General features: G+C 51.5%; 1 protein-coding gene across 1 annotated transcript in view; it reads right to left on the bottom strand.

Annotated features, from left to right (window-relative positions):
• The window catches only part of LOC134032878 (A disintegrin and metalloproteinase with thrombospondin motifs 2-like), a 30,723-nt gene that overhangs the window by 4,885 nt on the left and 8,674 nt on the right, over positions 1-17,164 (bottom strand). Inside the window, 22 exon segments of the mRNA XM_062476934.1 lie at positions 1,585-1,671; positions 1,887-2,013; positions 2,194-2,401; positions 2,658-2,790; positions 2,930-3,086; positions 3,346-3,509; positions 3,611-3,691; positions 3,983-4,118; positions 4,462-4,595; positions 5,483-5,492; positions 5,494-5,657; positions 5,966-6,010; positions 6,013-6,114; positions 6,327-6,426; positions 6,428-6,439; positions 7,670-7,699; positions 8,125-8,257; positions 8,547-8,690; positions 9,051-9,156; positions 9,512-9,668; positions 12,931-13,014; positions 16,954-17,159. Coding sequence (XP_062332918.1) covers positions 1,585-1,671; positions 1,887-2,013; positions 2,194-2,401; positions 2,658-2,790; positions 2,930-3,086; positions 3,346-3,509; positions 3,611-3,691; positions 3,983-4,118; positions 4,462-4,595; positions 5,483-5,492; positions 5,494-5,657; positions 5,966-6,010; positions 6,013-6,114; positions 6,327-6,426; positions 6,428-6,439; positions 7,670-7,699; positions 8,125-8,257; positions 8,547-8,690; positions 9,051-9,156; positions 9,512-9,668; positions 12,931-13,014; positions 16,954-17,159 — 2,520 coding nt within the window.

The raw sequence follows: 17,164 nt of genomic DNA, 5'->3' as shown, positions 1-17,164 counted from the left end.
ACGTTTGCGAACGTGCAAACACACTCTCAACGTTGCTCTCATTCAGAACGAAGACACACACACACGCGCGCGCGCGCACACGCACACACAGACACAAAGATGCACACACACACAAACATGCACACAAACGCACACACTCACGCGTGAAACGTTTGCGAACGTGCAAACACACTCTCAACGTTGTTCTCATTCAGAACGAAGAGACACACGCACGCGCACACGCACACACAGATGAGTTTACATGCAGGACATTCACACACACACACACACACAGCCCCTCCCTCAAGTGACGTCGGGTGAGGAATGTGAATGGACTGTACTGAATGACAGAAGCTGATTATTTCCCTACAGAACTGACAAGCAATGAAAAGGGACCTGACCCTCTGAGACAGTGGAGAGGCAACCTGCTGACCAAGTCCTGCATACAGTCCGTCTGGCTTTCCCCTCCTACACTCTGCTCTTACCAAAGATTTACTTCTGCATTCATGTAAAATCAATAAAAAAATACACTTAACAGTCAAGGATCTCATCGATCAATAGCAGTCCAAAGGTTTAGGCAAATAAGCTTGAGCTTATTCATGGTACAACATCGTTATTCATATTATTGTTACTCATATAGATTTAGATTTATATATATATATATATATACTGTATATAAATACAAATATATTTATAGATGTATTTGTTTAAAGTTTGCAAGCACAAATAAGCTGCATTTATTGAGCTTGAGTATAACAGTCAGAGAGAAGCTGGCTGATGAGATGGTCTGACTACCCTGCTTAAGTGGCCTTCATCCAAGCCTCTTCACCTCTCAGCCAAGCCCCACGCAAAAACATCTAGGGTTGCCTACATCATTTCCTGTTCCTGTGCAGACTTCTTGTCAGCATGAGAATGGAACCAGAATAAAGGTTTGGAACAAGCTCTCTCATTCCAGAATCGACCCAGATGGGAGATGAACACTTGAGTAGAAATGTCCTCATTGTGATCACGTTCACAATAAAGCTTTCCGGTTTCTTTTTGAACTTTTAGAAACTTTTTTTTTTTTCTGTCTTCTTTTCTTGTGGTTGTTCTCCCACCTGCCTCCCTAACACGGCGGAGCGGGAACAAAAAAACAGCCGACCGCGTCTGAGGAGCGTAACCGAGGCACCGCACAGCCCGCTCGCTCAAAACGTAGCCGCCCCCCGAAAAGCCGGTCTCGCCCGGCAGCTGCTCGCCATTACCCACAATTCCCCTTTCCACTCAAAAGTTTTTTTTAAATGTTAATCTTTTAGATTTCGACTGTCCAGCGGTTACAACACAACGCTCCACACTGTAGACAGAGATAGAGAGAGAGAGACAGAGCACAGACAGGAGCCAGGGCTCCTCTCTCCCACACAGAGAGAGAGACGACACCCCCCCCCCTCCCCCCCCCACAGAGAAGGTGAAAGCTGGCGCTCGCACAGGTGCGCGGCCACAGGCGGGGGCGGGGGGGTCAGGGGGCGAGCCCGCCCCTGAGGGAGAGGAGCAGAGGCGGGCACAGGGCCCACAGCAGAGGGGAGAGGCCGGCCCGCAGGCGGGGCTGATGGCTGAACAAGGAGGTTTTACGGGAGGAGGTGCGCTGGAAGTTTGGGTCCGGACGCGACAGCCACTGAATCAGGATGTTGCCGTTCTTGCTCAGGTCGGAGGAGCCTTCTGCGGAAAGATACACACACACACACACACACACAAGACACAATATACACAGATTCAGAAGAACAGGAAAATAAAGAGCATTGCTGAAACACACCAGTACAACTCTATTATTAATATTCAACAATAATAACAGTTATTTGTAATTGACTTAAAACTTGAACTTAATGTTTGTGTTGGTGGATACTGTATGACAGCCCATAATAAGCTGGACTCACTGAGGCAGGGTGCTAGGCGACAGATGCGGACGTTCTCTGGTCTCCTCTCTGAACACTTGTTCCTGGTGTCTGGCATGCCACAGCTGACCGCTCGGCGCTGGGTCCCATTACCACACGACACCGAGCACTGGACACACACACACACACGTTAACAAATGACACCTGGACACTGGACACACACACACTCCTTAGGAAATACACACACTAGGGAGTACGTAAACACACAGCAGGAAGTCCATAGGCACACCAGGAAGTAAACACGCACACATCAGGAAATAAACACACAGCAGGAAGTCATCAGACACACCTGTGACCAGAGACCCTCCCTCCACTGGCCAGGGCAGGGCTGGCGGTTGCAGGCTTGGCGTGACACGGGTCGAAGGTCGTTGCAGTACTTCATGTGGATCTCCCTGGGAGCCTCGTTCCGGAAGGTCTGGACACACGTGACGGAGCGCTTCTGAGTCCCTGTGTCTCCACACACCTTGCTGCAGGCCTCCCAGGAGCCCACCACCCACCTACACAGCACAGAGAACACTCACTACCTCCAGGGATGCTAACAAGAAGCCACACACATGTACTGAGAGAGACGGAGAGAGGTGGAGAGAGAGAGAGAGAAAGAGAGAGAAAGAGAGAGAAAGAGAGAGACAGAGAGAGGGAGAAATAGAGAGAAAGAGACAGAGAGAGAGACAGAGAGACAGAGAGAGAGACAGAGAGACAGAGAGAGAGCCAGAGAGAGATAAAGGAAAGGCTGGGGTATAGATGGTAACGTACTCAGGTGGTGGACAGGCCTCCTTGTTGCAGTCCTGAATGTCTGACAGAGGGACCTTGAGGCTCTTACAGAAGCGTCTTTGGACCATTTTACTGTCTGCCCTCCTCCTACAGCCATACCGAGCGATCTGCTTACCTGCGGGACAACACACACGCACGCACACACAGTTGTAACAGACAGCTCCTACAGACATTTCTAGCTTTGTTCCACTAAAGTACCTCCTCCCCCCCATCCCTGAGAGACTTCCTGTGCTAGCGGTGTTACGTTGAAATACCTCCCCCGCAGAGCCGGGAGCAGGAGGACCATTTCTTGAAGGCCCATTCGTAGGCAGAGTCCTCGTCCAGTGTGTTGCTCTCGATGGTGGTCAGCTCGTCTGCGTTGATGATGTACTTATAGGACAGGTTCACCTCGTCCTCACCATAGATCCTCACCTGGACATGAGGTACACATCACACACACTTCCATTAGATACATGCTACATACAATAACCTTTTTACACAGCGTGTACTTTCACTTACTAAACATACCTTATACTTTCATCGTACTGGATTAGAACTGAAATATATGTATTACATACCAACATAATTTGACTACAGGAAATGTGAGGTGTGTGTGTGTGTGTTTAGGCATGTGTGTACGTGTGAGTGTATGTGTGAGTGTGTGTGTGTGTAGGTGTGTGTGTGTCTGTACCATGACGAGGACTCCATGGCGTAGAGGCCCGTTGGTCTGCAGGGTGTCCTTGTCGTTGTCATTGTCGTACTCCCACTCCACGCCCTTCTCGATGACAGAACGGGATTCTGGGTAATCTTCCTCAGCGTTCAGGAAGAACTGCCCCGACACCAGGTTCTTCACGGCTGGGTAGGATATCACACTGGTCAGACAGAACACACACACACACGTACTGAACGCACGCACGCTGACACACACACACCCTAGACAAGACAGTCCTGGGTACCTAGAACATGCGAGGTAGCCTTCAGCTCCTGGATCAGCAGGTGTCTTGCTCCTCGTGGAATCTCCAGGACTTTGAGGAAACCTGGAAACAAGGCAGATTTGATGACAGGGTTAAACTGATTACTTATATAAACTCCACCTCTGCTGTGAGAGACGACCTCTCCGAACACACAAGTAATGACATAACGAGGGATTAACATGTGATCACATCAGATTAAACGAAACCTCATGCATTTCACGTGTACACGTGTAAAAAGTGGTTGCGACTAGTACAAGGCATCTGTGACCAGAAGATGGCGTTTGTGACCAGCGTGACCAGTAGATGGTGTGTATGTCGAGTAGAGTGTGTGTGTGCGTGTGTGTGCGCACACACCTTTATGAGTGCCGTGTTTCTTGGCGATGCGGTTGATGTTGTCTTTGATGGTCTTGCAGCTGGAGTTGTCTCCACCACACACCCCACAGTTGTCCTCCTGCTGAGAGGAGCCCACTGAACCATCACAGCCCACTTTCTGGAAACAAACAAACAAACAAACAAGTGAACACAAACATTTACATTGTAGCCTAGCTGTTGACTTGTTACAATATACACACCAGAATACATTGTCAATTACACATTTTGTCTCTCTCGCTCTCTCTCTCACGTTGTTCTCTTTCTCTCCTTCCATCTCTTTCTGTCTGTCTCCGAATTTATCTCTGTCTTTATATCCCTACCTCATTCAGTTTCTCTCTCTCTCTCTCTCTCTCTCTCTCTCTCTCTCTCTCTCTCTCTCTCTCTCTCTCTCTCTCTCTCTCTCTCTCTCTCTCTGTGTCTCTTTCTCTCTCTCTCTCTCTCTCCCTCCCTCCCTCTCTCACCTCACACTCCCCGCGCACACACACGCTGAAGTGATCTTTGTAGGAGCATCGTGTTCCATCCGTCACCATCCTCTGCATGGACACCACGTCCTGGGTCTCCTTGGACTGACAGTGCAGGTGGCAGCGCTTGTTGGCTGGTCACACACACACATTACACACACACACACACATTACACGCACACACACATTACACACACACACATTACATATTAAGATGATATACTGATTTTACAGTGAAGGTAAACAAAAACTCTTGGCAGAGCTAATTCAACTGATCCACTAGTTCTGTGTCCATAGGGAGAAAGAGTGAAGGGTTGGGGGAGGAAGTGGGAGGGTTTGAAGCGCTTTTAAATAAAGTTCCAAGACAGGATTGTTTTTATAGGTGGGTGGTTCCATAACACTGAGCTAGACTGCTTTCAGAACCCCCTCCCACCGCACACTCTCTCTGTCCTCCCCAGCCCCTCCTCCCCAGCCCCTCCTCCCCCCTCCCCCCAGCCCCTCCTCCCCAGCCCCTCCTCCCCAGCCCCTCCTCCCCAGCCCCTCCTCCCCCCTCCCCCAGCCCCCTCCTCCCCAGCCCCTCCTCCCCCCTCCCCCCAGCCCCTCCTCCCCAGACTCCCCACTCCCCAGACTCCCCTCTTCCCCAGCCCCCGCATCCAGCCCCTCCTCCCCCCTCTCCCCCAGCCCCCCCTCCCAGACTCCCCCCTCCCCAGACTCCCCTCTTCCCCAGACTCCCCCCTCCCCAGACTCCCCTCTTCCCAGCCCCCCCTCCCCCCTCCCCAGACTCCCCCCTCCCCAGACTCCCCCCTCCCCAGACTCCCCTCTTCCCCAGACTCCCCCCTCCCCAGACTCCCCCCTCCCCAGACTCCCCTCTTCCCCAGCCCCCCCTCCCCCCTCCCCAGACTCCCCCCTCCCCAGACTCCCTCTTCCCCAGCCCCCCCTCCCCAGACTCCCCCCTCCCCAGACTCCCTCTTCCCAGCCCCCCCCTCCCCAGCCGCTCCTCCCCAGCCCCTCCCCTCCTCACTGTCGGGGTGCTTCGTATGGCAGCCAGGTGTGCTTGCGGTTGTGGAACTCGAAGCGGTCGTTCCAGACGCGGCACTGCTGCTCCCTGGGGTCGCTGTCCAGCTCGTCACACTGATCCTTGCTGCACAGGCGGAACTGGTAGGTGGCCCCCGCACATGTCCGGCCCTCATTAGCTGGTCGTGGGGGGAGAGAGGGCAGAGGAGGGATGAGGAGGAAGCTGTCTGAAAACACTCAAAGTACAAGATTATCAGCTGGGAACACCCCCTGTAGATAGACAGAGAGAGAGACAGAGAGAGAGGAGAGAGGAGAGAGAGAGAGAGAGACGAGAGAGAGAGAGAGAGAGAAGAGAGAGAGAGAGAGAGAGAGAGAAGAGAGAGAGAGAGAGAGAGAGAGAGATAGATACAGAGAGAGAGACAGAGAGAGATACAGAGAGAGGACAGAAAGAGAGACAGGACTTAGAAACACACACACATATGTGAGACATACCTGGGGTTGTCACAGTCGCGCGTGCGGAACTGCACCCCTCCCCGCAGGAGCGTGAGCACTCCCCGTACTGGCTCCACGAGCCCCAGTTCCCATCCTGCTTGATGATGTCAGGGGTCAGCCAGATGCATTGACCTTTGAAGCAATGCTGCCATTGGAGGAGATACAGGAAGTTAGAGCACTGACAGGGCACATAAATAGCCTGTGTGTATGTGTGTGTTTATATACTTTTTTATTATTTTAATAAATAATATTATTTTAGTATCATCGTATATTTACTGTTTCCATACTGTATATGCATGTGTGTGTGCGTGTGTGTGTGGGTGTGTGTGTGGGTGGGTGTGTGTGTGTGTGCGTGTACCTTCCGTCTCCACACATGGTCCCGTCGATAGGTGGCCCCTTCTTGGTCTTGCAGAAGAAGGGGTTGTCAGGGTGACTGCACCAGAGCTGCTTACAGGGGTCCAAAGGTCCGGTACTGCAGAACACAGAGAGAGAACCTCCTCACACACACACTCTAGAAAACCTCCTCACACACTCCAGAACCTTCTCACACTAAATTTAGAAGATCCTCACACACTTTAGAACCTCATACGCACTCTAGAATCTCCATCACACACTTTCCGGAACACAGTAGAACACTGTCGCTAGAGCACCAGAACATTCTCTAGAACACACCAGTGAGAACACCTGTATACAAGACACCACAGCAACAACATCCTCACGCCAGCGTACTGTACTGTCCAAGGATACCAGAACAACAACTACATTAACAACAACAGCAGCAGTCAGAGTCCGCTCTAATCCCCGGCCCCGCCCTGCCCCGCCCCGGCCCCGCCCTGCCCCGCCCCCGCCCTGGCCCCGCCCCAGGACACAGAGAGCAGAACTGGAACTGTCTGCAGATGACCACACAAGATGCAGCCGGAGCATGCACACCAACCAGAGAAGAAGAGGAGAGGAGGAGAGGAGGGCAAACTCAAAAGGTCAATTGACCAGTCCTCTGAAAAAGGGTTGACCTTGGTTAAACCTTCCCTCCTCCCCCCCCTCACCCCTCTTCCCCCCCCCCTCTCTTCCCCCCCTCCTCCCCACAAGATGGCCGACCCCCTCCTGACCACTGTGACCCCAGGTGACCTCTCTGGGAGGTGTCACACCAAGGTCAAGGGTAAGCCCATGTTTGGCACTGCTCACAGCCTGGCAAGCAGGCACTCCAGCCAGCAGGATCCTACAGCCTGGTGACAGCCTGGTTCTGTCAGGCTGCTGTTAGATTAGATAAAACTTTATTCATCCCAGAAGGGAAATTCAGAAGCTATATTTACAGCATTTAGCACATTTACAGCCTGGTTAACAGCAGCTGCTTTCATTCTTGCTGTGGGAAGTAGGTGCTTTTCTAGCCTGCTTCAGCTGTTTTTCTAGACCTTACTGACTGTTTGTCTGTGGACTATAGCAGGATGGTCATCCATACCAGCTGTTTTATTTAACGCCTGTTTTTTGTTCTAAAACCCAGCAGAACCACCAGGCTGCGTGGAACCCGGCAGAGCACGTTCTGAACGAGATGATGGGCACAACACCAAGAAATCAAATCGACAAAGAAACAAAGAACACCTAAAATAAAGACGTGAATGTTAACAAGTTAGAGCAACGATCTGTAGAAAGAAAAAACATAAAGAGGGCGGGGCACACGTTTCAGGAAGGGGAAGGGTTACCTTACCTGTTGTCCTGATTGGCCAACCTTTTGCAGCTGAGGGGGAGGGGTTTGACAAGAGAATAGAGGGTAATCTAGCAAAGCGTGCACAGCCCTGGTGACCATAGGCTAAGGCAGCTGTCAATCAAGCTGTAGCATTCAGTTAGTCAAGTTAGGTCCGGAATGTGCTGAAGAAGAATGGATCCGACCCAAGCTAAACATACCATAATACCTCAAACATCAGTGATACTGTGACACGATGCTAATGCACAACCTTCCTCTGACCCAGAGCACCTCTCCAGGGAACACACGACAGCATAGAGTTCTGGGTTTCATGGTAGGTCATGTGGGTGTCAGCGTGGTGTTGTCATGGTTACAGTGTTGGGGTGTAGGCGGCTGGTCTCTGGGTGTCGGTGTGCGGTGTTGTCGTTGCTACAGCATTGTCATGGTTACAGTGTTAGGGTGTAGGCGCCCGGTCTCACCGCGGTACACATCATGTAGCCTACTCCGAAGTCGAAGCGACACTGCTCGTTCATGGAGTAGTGCAGACCAGGCAGCTGGGGCAATGATGGCCAATTATGGTCAAACGGGTCGTCACGGAGACAGTCGTAGGAACTGGGGGAGGAGCCAAGCAAATATCATACCTGACGCTATCATGCCTTGGACTGCCACTGATGTTTGTCACATGACTCCATTTGGGTGTGAGTGCACCTGAGGATGGGTGTGTGTGTGTGGGGATGCACAAGTGTGCACATGAGTGTGTGTGTGTGTGTGTGTGTGAGAGTGTGCGTGTAAGTGTGTGTGTGTGTGTGTGTGTGTGTGAGAGTGTGCGTGTGTGTGGGGATGCACAAGTGTGCACATGAGTGTGTGTGTGTGTGTGCGTGTGTGCAGCTTGGCAGCTTACTGCAGGTATCTCTCCAGCTCCTGCTGGCTGCAGCGGGACCAGTGGAAGCGGTGGAAGGCCGCCTGAACCAGGGGAGCCATGATGCTGCCCATGTGGACCTCCTCCCCACAGCGGTTCCCCTGGCCGTCGTGCTCCATGCCCAGCCTGGAGGGAGAGGTCAGGAGAGGGTCAACAACCACACCCAGGAGAGGAGAGGACGTGCATCCTCGTTCCTCTGCTCTTCTCTCGTGTCGTGTGTGTGTGTGTGTAGATTTATGTGTGTGTGTGTGTGTGTGTGTGCGTGTAGATGTATGTGTGTGTGGATGTGTGTGGGTGTAGATATGTGTGTGTGTGGATGTGTGTGTGTAGATATGTGTGTGTGTGGATGTGTGTGTGTGTAGATATGTGTGTGTGTAGATATGTGTGTGTGTAGATATGTGTGTGTGTGTAGATGTGTGTGTGTGTAGATGTGTGTGTGTGTAGATGTGTGCGTGTGTAGATAGATGGGTATGTGCGTGTACTCACACATGTCCGGTCTCATGGGCCACCACAAAGGCGGATGAGAAGCCGTCCTCATGGTTCAGGGTGCAACTCCTCACTGGGTGGCACATGCCCGTCACTGGGGCGTAACCTAGGCAACAGACAGCCAGCAAACATTGCCTCTGCGTCAGACCGTGACCTTTTAACTTTCAATACAGGAAGTCTCTCTGCCCATCTCTCTCTCTGTGTCCCACTCACTCTTTCTTTCTGCATCCCCCCCCCTTAATCTCTCTCTCCCTCCCCCCTGTCTGACTCTATTTCGGTCTCTCTCATTACCTCTCTGTCTCCCCTCATCTCCCTTTCTCTCTCCCCCATCCCTCTCTCCCCCAAATCCTTCAATTTCTCCCCCATCACTCTCTTACCCCACAATCCCACCTTTTCTCCCCTAATCCCCCCCCCTCCCCTCCCTCCCTCCCTCTCTCCCCTCGCCCCCCCCCCCCCCTCACCCTGCATGCCGGTGGGTCCAAACTCCTGGCGTGTGAGGAAGATGGCGTGGTCGTGGTACTCAGCATCCCCTGTGTCCTGCTTCTGCTGCAAGAAGGCCCAGCGACACACGTTCTCCAGGCTCTGGGACGGGTTCCCCAGCTCGATCAGGGACATGGACTGAGGGGGCGGGGGAGGGGGGGGGAGAGAGATCAGTGAGAGAGCAGAAAGCTCTGACGCGTTTTAAATGAGGCCAGAACTTGAACCAAGCAGCAGGATCCTTCGTAGAACCCCCCACAGAACCCATGTGTGTGTTCCTCTCTAGGCTGGGAGGAGCTGGGAGGAGCTGGGAAGAGCTAGGAGGAGTTGGGAGGAGTTTGGAGGAGCTGGGAGGAGCTGGGAAAAGCTGGGAGGAGTTAGGAGGAGTTGGGAGGAGCTGGGAGAAGCTGGGAGGAGCTGGGAGGAGTTAGGAGGAGCTGGGAGGAGCTGAGAGGAGCTGGGAGGAGTTAGGAGGAGTTGGGAGGAGCTGGGAGGAGCTGGGAGGAGCTGGGAGGAGTTGGGAGGAGCTGGAAAGAGCTGGGAGGAGCTGAGAGGAGCTGGGAGGAGCTGGAAAGAGCTGGGAGGAGCTGGGAGGAGCTGAGAGGAGCTGGGAGGAGCTGGAAAGAGCTGGGAGGAGCTGGGAGGAGCTGGGAGGAGTTGGGAGGAGCTGGGAGGAGCTGGGAGGAGTTGGGAGGAGCTGGAAAGAGCTGGGAGGAGCTGAGAGGAGCTGGGAGGAGCTGGAAAGAGCTGGGAGGAGCTGGGAGGAGCTGGGAGGAGCTGAGAGGAGCTGGGAGAAGCTGGGAGGAGCTGGAAAGAGCTGGGAGGAGCTGGGAGGAGTTAGGAGGAGTTGGGAGGAGCTGGGAGGAGTTAGGAGGAGTTGGGAGGAGTTAGGAGGAGTTGGGAGGAGCTGGGAGGAGCTGGGAGGAGCTGAGAGGAGCTGGGAGGAGCTGAGAGGAGCTGGGAGGAGCTGGAAAGAGCTGGGAGGAGCTGGGAGGAGTTAGGAGGAGTTGGGAGGAGTTAGGAGGAGCTGGGAGGAGCTGGAAAGAGCTGGGAGGAGCTGGGAGGAGCTGAGAGGAGCTGGGCGGAGTTGGGAGGAGCTGGGAGGAGCTGGGCGGAGTTGGGAGGAGCTGGGAGAATATCCCACACTGACAGCAGGAAAGGAGGACTGACTGTAAGGTGCCTCTCCCTGCTGCTCCCCCTGCAGCCACCAGGTGGCAGTGTTGCAGTAGCAGACACAGAGCAACAGCAGGAGCATCATAGCCTACAACACTGCAGAGTGGACTGTATGCTGGACTGTATAGTGGACTAGAGTGTACTGTATGCTGGACTGTATAGTGGACTAGAGTGGACTGTATGCTGGACTGTATAGTGGACTAGAGTGGACTGTATGCTGGACTGTATAGTGGACTAGAGTTGAATATATAATGGACTAGAGTGGACTATATCATGGATTAGGGTGGACTATAACTTGAACTAGTGTGAACTGTAGATTGGACCATATAATGGACAACTGTTGTTCCAGAGTGAACTATACATACATAGTGGATTATACAGTGGACTAGAGTTATGTGATCTAGAGTGCACTTTACCGTGGATAAGACTGGAGTAGACAGTGGGTTACACTGATGTGCTGTTTTTTATATAACACACTTCCTGTTTTGAACAACTTCCACTATTTTGCACCTACAACCCAAAACTAACCCAGCCATAACACACCAAGTTCACACACACACACGCACGCACGCACACACACACACACACACACACACACACACACTCACACACACACACACACACACACACACACACACAGGAATTATGGTTGCTTATATAATGGTGGTTAAGTTCTAAAAGCAGAGTATGAACACCCACGTCTAGACAATACTGTCTTCTCCTCTCTTTCTTCTCTCTCTCCCTCTCTCTGTCCCTTCCTCTGTCTTTCTGCCTCTCTTTCTTTTTCTCTCACTCGATTTCCCACTCCCCCTCTCTCTGTGTGTTTTCACACATGCCCATGACATGTAACGTGTGGGGTGTACTGTGTAGCGTGTAGCGTGTGGGGTGTACTGTGTAGCGTGTAGCGTGTGGGGTGTACTGTGTAGCGTGTAGCGTGTGGGGTGTACTGTGTAGCGTGTAGCGTGTGGGGTGTACTGTGTAGCGTGTAGCGTGTGGGGTGCAGCTCAGGTTCTCCCTGTGCTGCAGAGGAGACATATGGCCTCTCTCTCACGACAGAGTAAAAGCCACACATGCTGCACCAACATGCATCACTGTGTGTGTGTGTGTGTGCGCGTGAGTGTGTGAGTGCGAGTGTGTGTTCAGGGTCACACAGCCAATCTGCAGGCTGTCTGGGTACAGCTCTGTTGCCACGGTAATTGGAGATGATGGACAGCCAGAGCACTGTCCTGAGCTGTATGCGGATAGGGGTGGGGCCAGGGTGGGGGGTGGGTTGGACTGGGGGCAAGCCAGTGTGTGTGCGTGTGTGTGTATGTGGGTGTGTATGTGTGAGTGTGTGTGAGTATGTGTGTGAGTGTGTGTGTGTGTGTGTATGTGTGTAAGTTTGTGTGTGTGGCTCCAGAGGGACAGTGAGAAAGACTGGGGAGGAAGTGAATGGTAAGCAGCTTTAGCTTATTAGGACCAATATCATGTATTCTGTCTGCTCTATCTGTTCTAGCATCCGGATGGGTAGTCCCTTCATTCTATCTCTCTCTTCCTCTTCCTCCCTCTCTTTCCCTCCCACCCTCCCTCTCTTTCCCTCCCTCCGTCGCTCCCCAGTGTTGAGTTACATAGAAGGAGAGGGGCAGGATCGTTAGTCGGCCGTGTGTTTGTGAATGAGGGAAAGCCAGCATCATTGATTGTTTATCTTTGTATGGACTTCCCATGATTCCGTGCTCTGGCCCCCCCAGGGGAAAGCTGATTGCGTAACATCGTGTTTCTGTGTTCCTCAGTGCTGAGCTGTGAAGGCGTGCGATTTTGAAAACCCTCCCCTGGGAACCTCACGCTTTTAGTTCCTCTTTTGCTCAGTCCACTGGAATAACAGGAGTGAGTGCTGGGAACCGTTTGTGTGTGTCTTGTGTGAGTGTGGTTGTTGTGTGTGGATGAGTGTGTGTGTGTGAAGGTAGCCATAGAAAGCAAGTGGTAATGTACTATGGAAACTGTAACCCTGTACTAGCACATCCATGCTAACCCTAGCCATGTATCGGCACATCCATGCTAACCCTAGCCATGTGCTAGCACATCCATGCTAACTCTGTCCCTGCACTACAAACACTAGAGTTGATAAGAAAATAATATCACACACTAACTCTCTCCCCCACCCCCACCCCCACACACACCCCCACCACACACACACCCACACACACACACACACACCCACCACACACACACACACACACACACACAGTCTTACCTTGCCATGGCCCAGCATGATGATTCGTACTAAAACCACGTTGATCCTTGTCCCCAGAGACTTGTCATGGTAGATTTCATTCACCTGCACATGTAAGCACACATGTTACACATGTAAGCTCATGTTACACAGGTAAATACACTAGAGTTACACAGGTAAATACACAAGAGTTACGCAGGTAAATACACAAGAGTTACGCAGGTAAATACACAAGAGTTACACAGGTAAATACACAAGAGTTACACAGGTAAATACACAAGAGTTACACAGGTAAATACAAAGGAGTTACACAGGTAAATACACAAGAGTTACACAGGTAAATACACAAGAGTTACACAGGTAAATACACAAGAGTTACACAGGTAAATACACAAGAGTTACACAGGTAAATACAAAGGAGTTACACAGGTAAATACACTAGAGTTACACAGGTAAATACACAAGAGTTACGCAGGTAAGCACCCGTCGGAAACACAGACACAGAGGGAAATACAAGCAGACATGACAAGAGTGAGAAAGAAGTAGAGAGGTGGAGGAGGAGAGGGAGGAGCAGTGGAGGAAGAAGAGGAGTGGGGGAAGAGGAAGATAAGGAGGAGGAGGAGAGGAAAGGGGTCAAATGAAACATGAATTAGTAGAAAAGCTCAGGAGCAGGGGGGATGTGAGGGGGCTGCTTCAGGACAGGTTTACCGCCTGCGTTCACCTTGAAGTTTATACTTGTCCTTTTGTGAAAGAGCGCCATGGGGTTGCTAGGTAACCACCAAACAAAGTTTGGGCTATCTGTTGCCGTGGAGTATGTGTGTGTCTGTGTGTATGACCAGAGGTGACATGGACCCTCCAGTGGGTCAGTTCACACTCTGCCTATTCCATCCCGTTACCTTGACAACAGGCGCCCAATTAGGAGCAGCCGACTTCCAGGTGACCCTGACACTATGGGCCTCAGTATAATTAGAAACACCCCGCCCCCCACACACACACACATAAAACCCACAGCCCACACACACACCATACACACACATGGTCCAGTCCATGATAATGATTGTGAGAGCATGTCTCTCATTAATGCACCCGGAGGGGAGAGCCATTTAGAGGGCAGGTGGCATCATTTCTACTGCAGTTTACAGATGTGTGTGTGTGTGTCTGTTTGTGTGTGTTTGTCTGTGTGTTTGTTTTGTAACTAACACAGACATAGAGGTTGGTTAGGTGCAAAATCATTAATATGAGATTAACTATGCAGCAAAACCTCATTTACCTAGATAGAATGAGAGAAAGAAAGAGAGAGAGAGAGAGAGAGACAGAGAGAGAGAGAGAGAGAGAGAGAGAGAGAGAGAGAGAGAGAGAGAGAGAGAGAGAGAGAGAGAGAGAGAGAGAGAGAGAGAGAGAGAGAGAGAGAGAGAGAGAGAGAGAGAAGGGCATCCTGTGGCATGCTGTTGTCAGGGAACCAGAAAGAGAGACACCCTGACACCTAGAGGGGTGTGAAGTTTGGTTGCAGACAGACAGGATGTTTACTGGTCTCCCAGGACAACCAGACACAGACACACTAACATAGAACAAGCTCATTCTCATGAGTATTAAGTATCTTAAGATCTGGGTCACTTATAAGCTATCAGCTAGTAAGAGAGTGTGTGTGTGTAAGAATATGTGTGTGTAAGTGCGTGTGTGTGTGTGAGAATGTGTGTGTGAGTGGGTGAGTATGTGTGTGTGAGAATATGTCTGTGTAAGTGCGTGTGTGTGTGTGAGAATGTGTGTGTGTGTCCATGTGTATATGAATGCTGTGTGGCTGCCTGACCTTTGTGTCTAACTAGGAGCTTAACATGACCCGTTACAACCCAGACCAGCTGAACACACACACTCTCTCTCTTGCACACACACATCTGATTAGTATTCTACCAGATTAGATGTTAAATCTATCTGTAACCTCTAACCCTCCCCCCATACACACACACACACACACACACCATCACCTTTGTCATCATCTTTCTCTTCTCTAATAGAGCTGCTGTGTATTGATGGCTAGTCTGGCGCACGGGGGGGCGGGCAACCTTCCACCAGGTCTATCATCAGTCACACACAAACACACACCTACACACACACAAACACACACCTACACACACACAAACACACACCTACACACACACAAACACACACCTACACACACACAAACACACACCTACACACACACAGTGCTTAACTCCAGCAGCTCATCAGTGTGGTCAGGAAAGAGTCTGTCAGAGGAAACGTTCAATATCTGAGAGCTGACAACTCTGACAAATAAAGGAAATCTTTCTAAATGCAGAACTGACCACACCTTGTTCCCCCCCCAGACTGCTGGATGGGCAGATGAGTGGTGGGTGGGTGAGGTCATCAGGTTCATGCCTGATCCATGGACAAAGGATAAATCAGACTCCCCTCTACTCTCCTCTGTGGAACACCCTACTCTGTGTGTGTGTGGTGTGCATCATTGATGTTCTCCCGACCACTGGTCATTGACAGCAAACCTTGGGAGGGTTTGGAGGTGTGAGGACTGGGAAAAGAGTGGGAAGTAAACAATCTTCACACACACACACGCACACACACACAAACACACACTGTAACACTCCAGTTGAACCTCACAGAAGGGATTAAGTGGTTGCCGAGGGATCTCTTTGATGTCCTGCAGACAGTGATACCACCCCCTTACACCAACCAACAGCCACACACACACACACACACACACACACACACACACACACACACACACAGTCCTCTATGGCCCTGAGTTCACTCCTACAGCCATGGGGCAAAAAGGAAGAGAAGACCATCTCAGAACCAGTATGGGTCTATACAACACCTACAGAGAGAGGAGAGGAGAGAGGAGGAGAGAGGGGAGGAGAGAGGAGGAAAGAGGGGAGGAGAGAGGGGAGGAGAGAGGAGGAAAGAGGGGAGGAGAGAGGGGAAGGGAGGAGAGTGGAGGAGAGAGGGGAGGAGAGAGGGGAGGGGAGAGGAGAGGAGAGAGGAGAGAGGGAGAGGAGGAGAGAGAGGAGAGAGGGGAGGGGAGATGAGAGGGGAGGGGAGATGAGAGGGGAGGGGAGGGGAGAGGAGAGAGGATTGGGGAGAGGAGAGGTGGAGGTACAGAGGTGTGTCGCCTATTAGTTTTGTACACTGACCTCACAAAGACACACACACCACACACACCTGCAGCCCAAACACACAGACACACACACACCTGTGGTCTTATACACACATGCACACACATGCAAACACACACACACTCACACACACACACACACACACACAAACCACTCTCATCTCTGGTTTAATTTGCAGAGATTAAAGTCCACAAACACACACACACTACTTGGAGTGAGTGCAAGGCTAAGCTCTTTGTTGTGTCCAAGCATACTGCCTGCTACACTGCATCACGAACTGACACACACACACACACACACACACACACACACACACACACGCAGATGAAGCCATAGAAAGAAAATCACATCATATTCAAATGGAGTTCGGGATTACCTGGTTGTGATTGACGGGTGATTGCATTCTGCTCTGTTTGTATGTCTCTCTGTGTGTGTGTGTGTATGTGCGTGTGTGTGTGTGTGCGTATATAAACCCTGTCCTTCAGCGCCAGTCGATGACATCAGCGTGAAGGCCAACTGAGGTCATCTCCAGCTCTTAGGGTCAACTCAGTTCAGGTTCAACCAAGATGAGCTTTTCCCTCACTAAACACAGATCAGCGCTTAGAAGGCTTAAAACACAGTGTCCTTATGTTCTGGGAAAATGTATCAGAATGTGTGTATGGTTTGGTGTGTGAGTAGTGTGTGTATGTGTGTGTATGTGTGTGTGTGTTGAGTATGCGTGCTTGTGGAATTGGTGTGGATGTGTGTGCGTGTGCCTGTGTGTGAGGCGTGTACATGTGTGTGTGTGTGTGTGTGTGTGCGTGTGCCTCTGTGTGAGTGTGTGGGGCGTGTACATGTGTGTGTGTGTGTGCGTGTGCCTCTGTGTGAGTGTGTATGTGTGTGTGGTGTGTGTACTCACGATGTTCATGAGCGTGAGGAGGTATTTCTGCACGTGCTCCTTGCCGTGGAACTGGACCACCGAGTCGTCCACGCCCAGCAACACCTCGATGTTGTAGGCTCGCTCTGAGCTGTGCCTGCGGCCACGCCCTCTCCGCGTGTGGTTCACACTCTGCTGCACGCCGCGGTACAGGGCCTCCAGATCCATCAGGCCGCCCAGCGCTGCACCTGCA

This window comes from Osmerus eperlanus, chromosome 13, assembly GCF_963692335.1.
Source record: "Osmerus eperlanus chromosome 13, fOsmEpe2.1, whole genome shotgun sequence".
NCBI classification, from domain to species: Eukaryota; Metazoa; Chordata; class Actinopteri; order Osmeriformes; family Osmeridae; genus Osmerus; species Osmerus eperlanus.
Note: the sequence above shows the minus strand (reverse complement) of the source record. Positions and strands in the feature narration are given on the sequence as shown.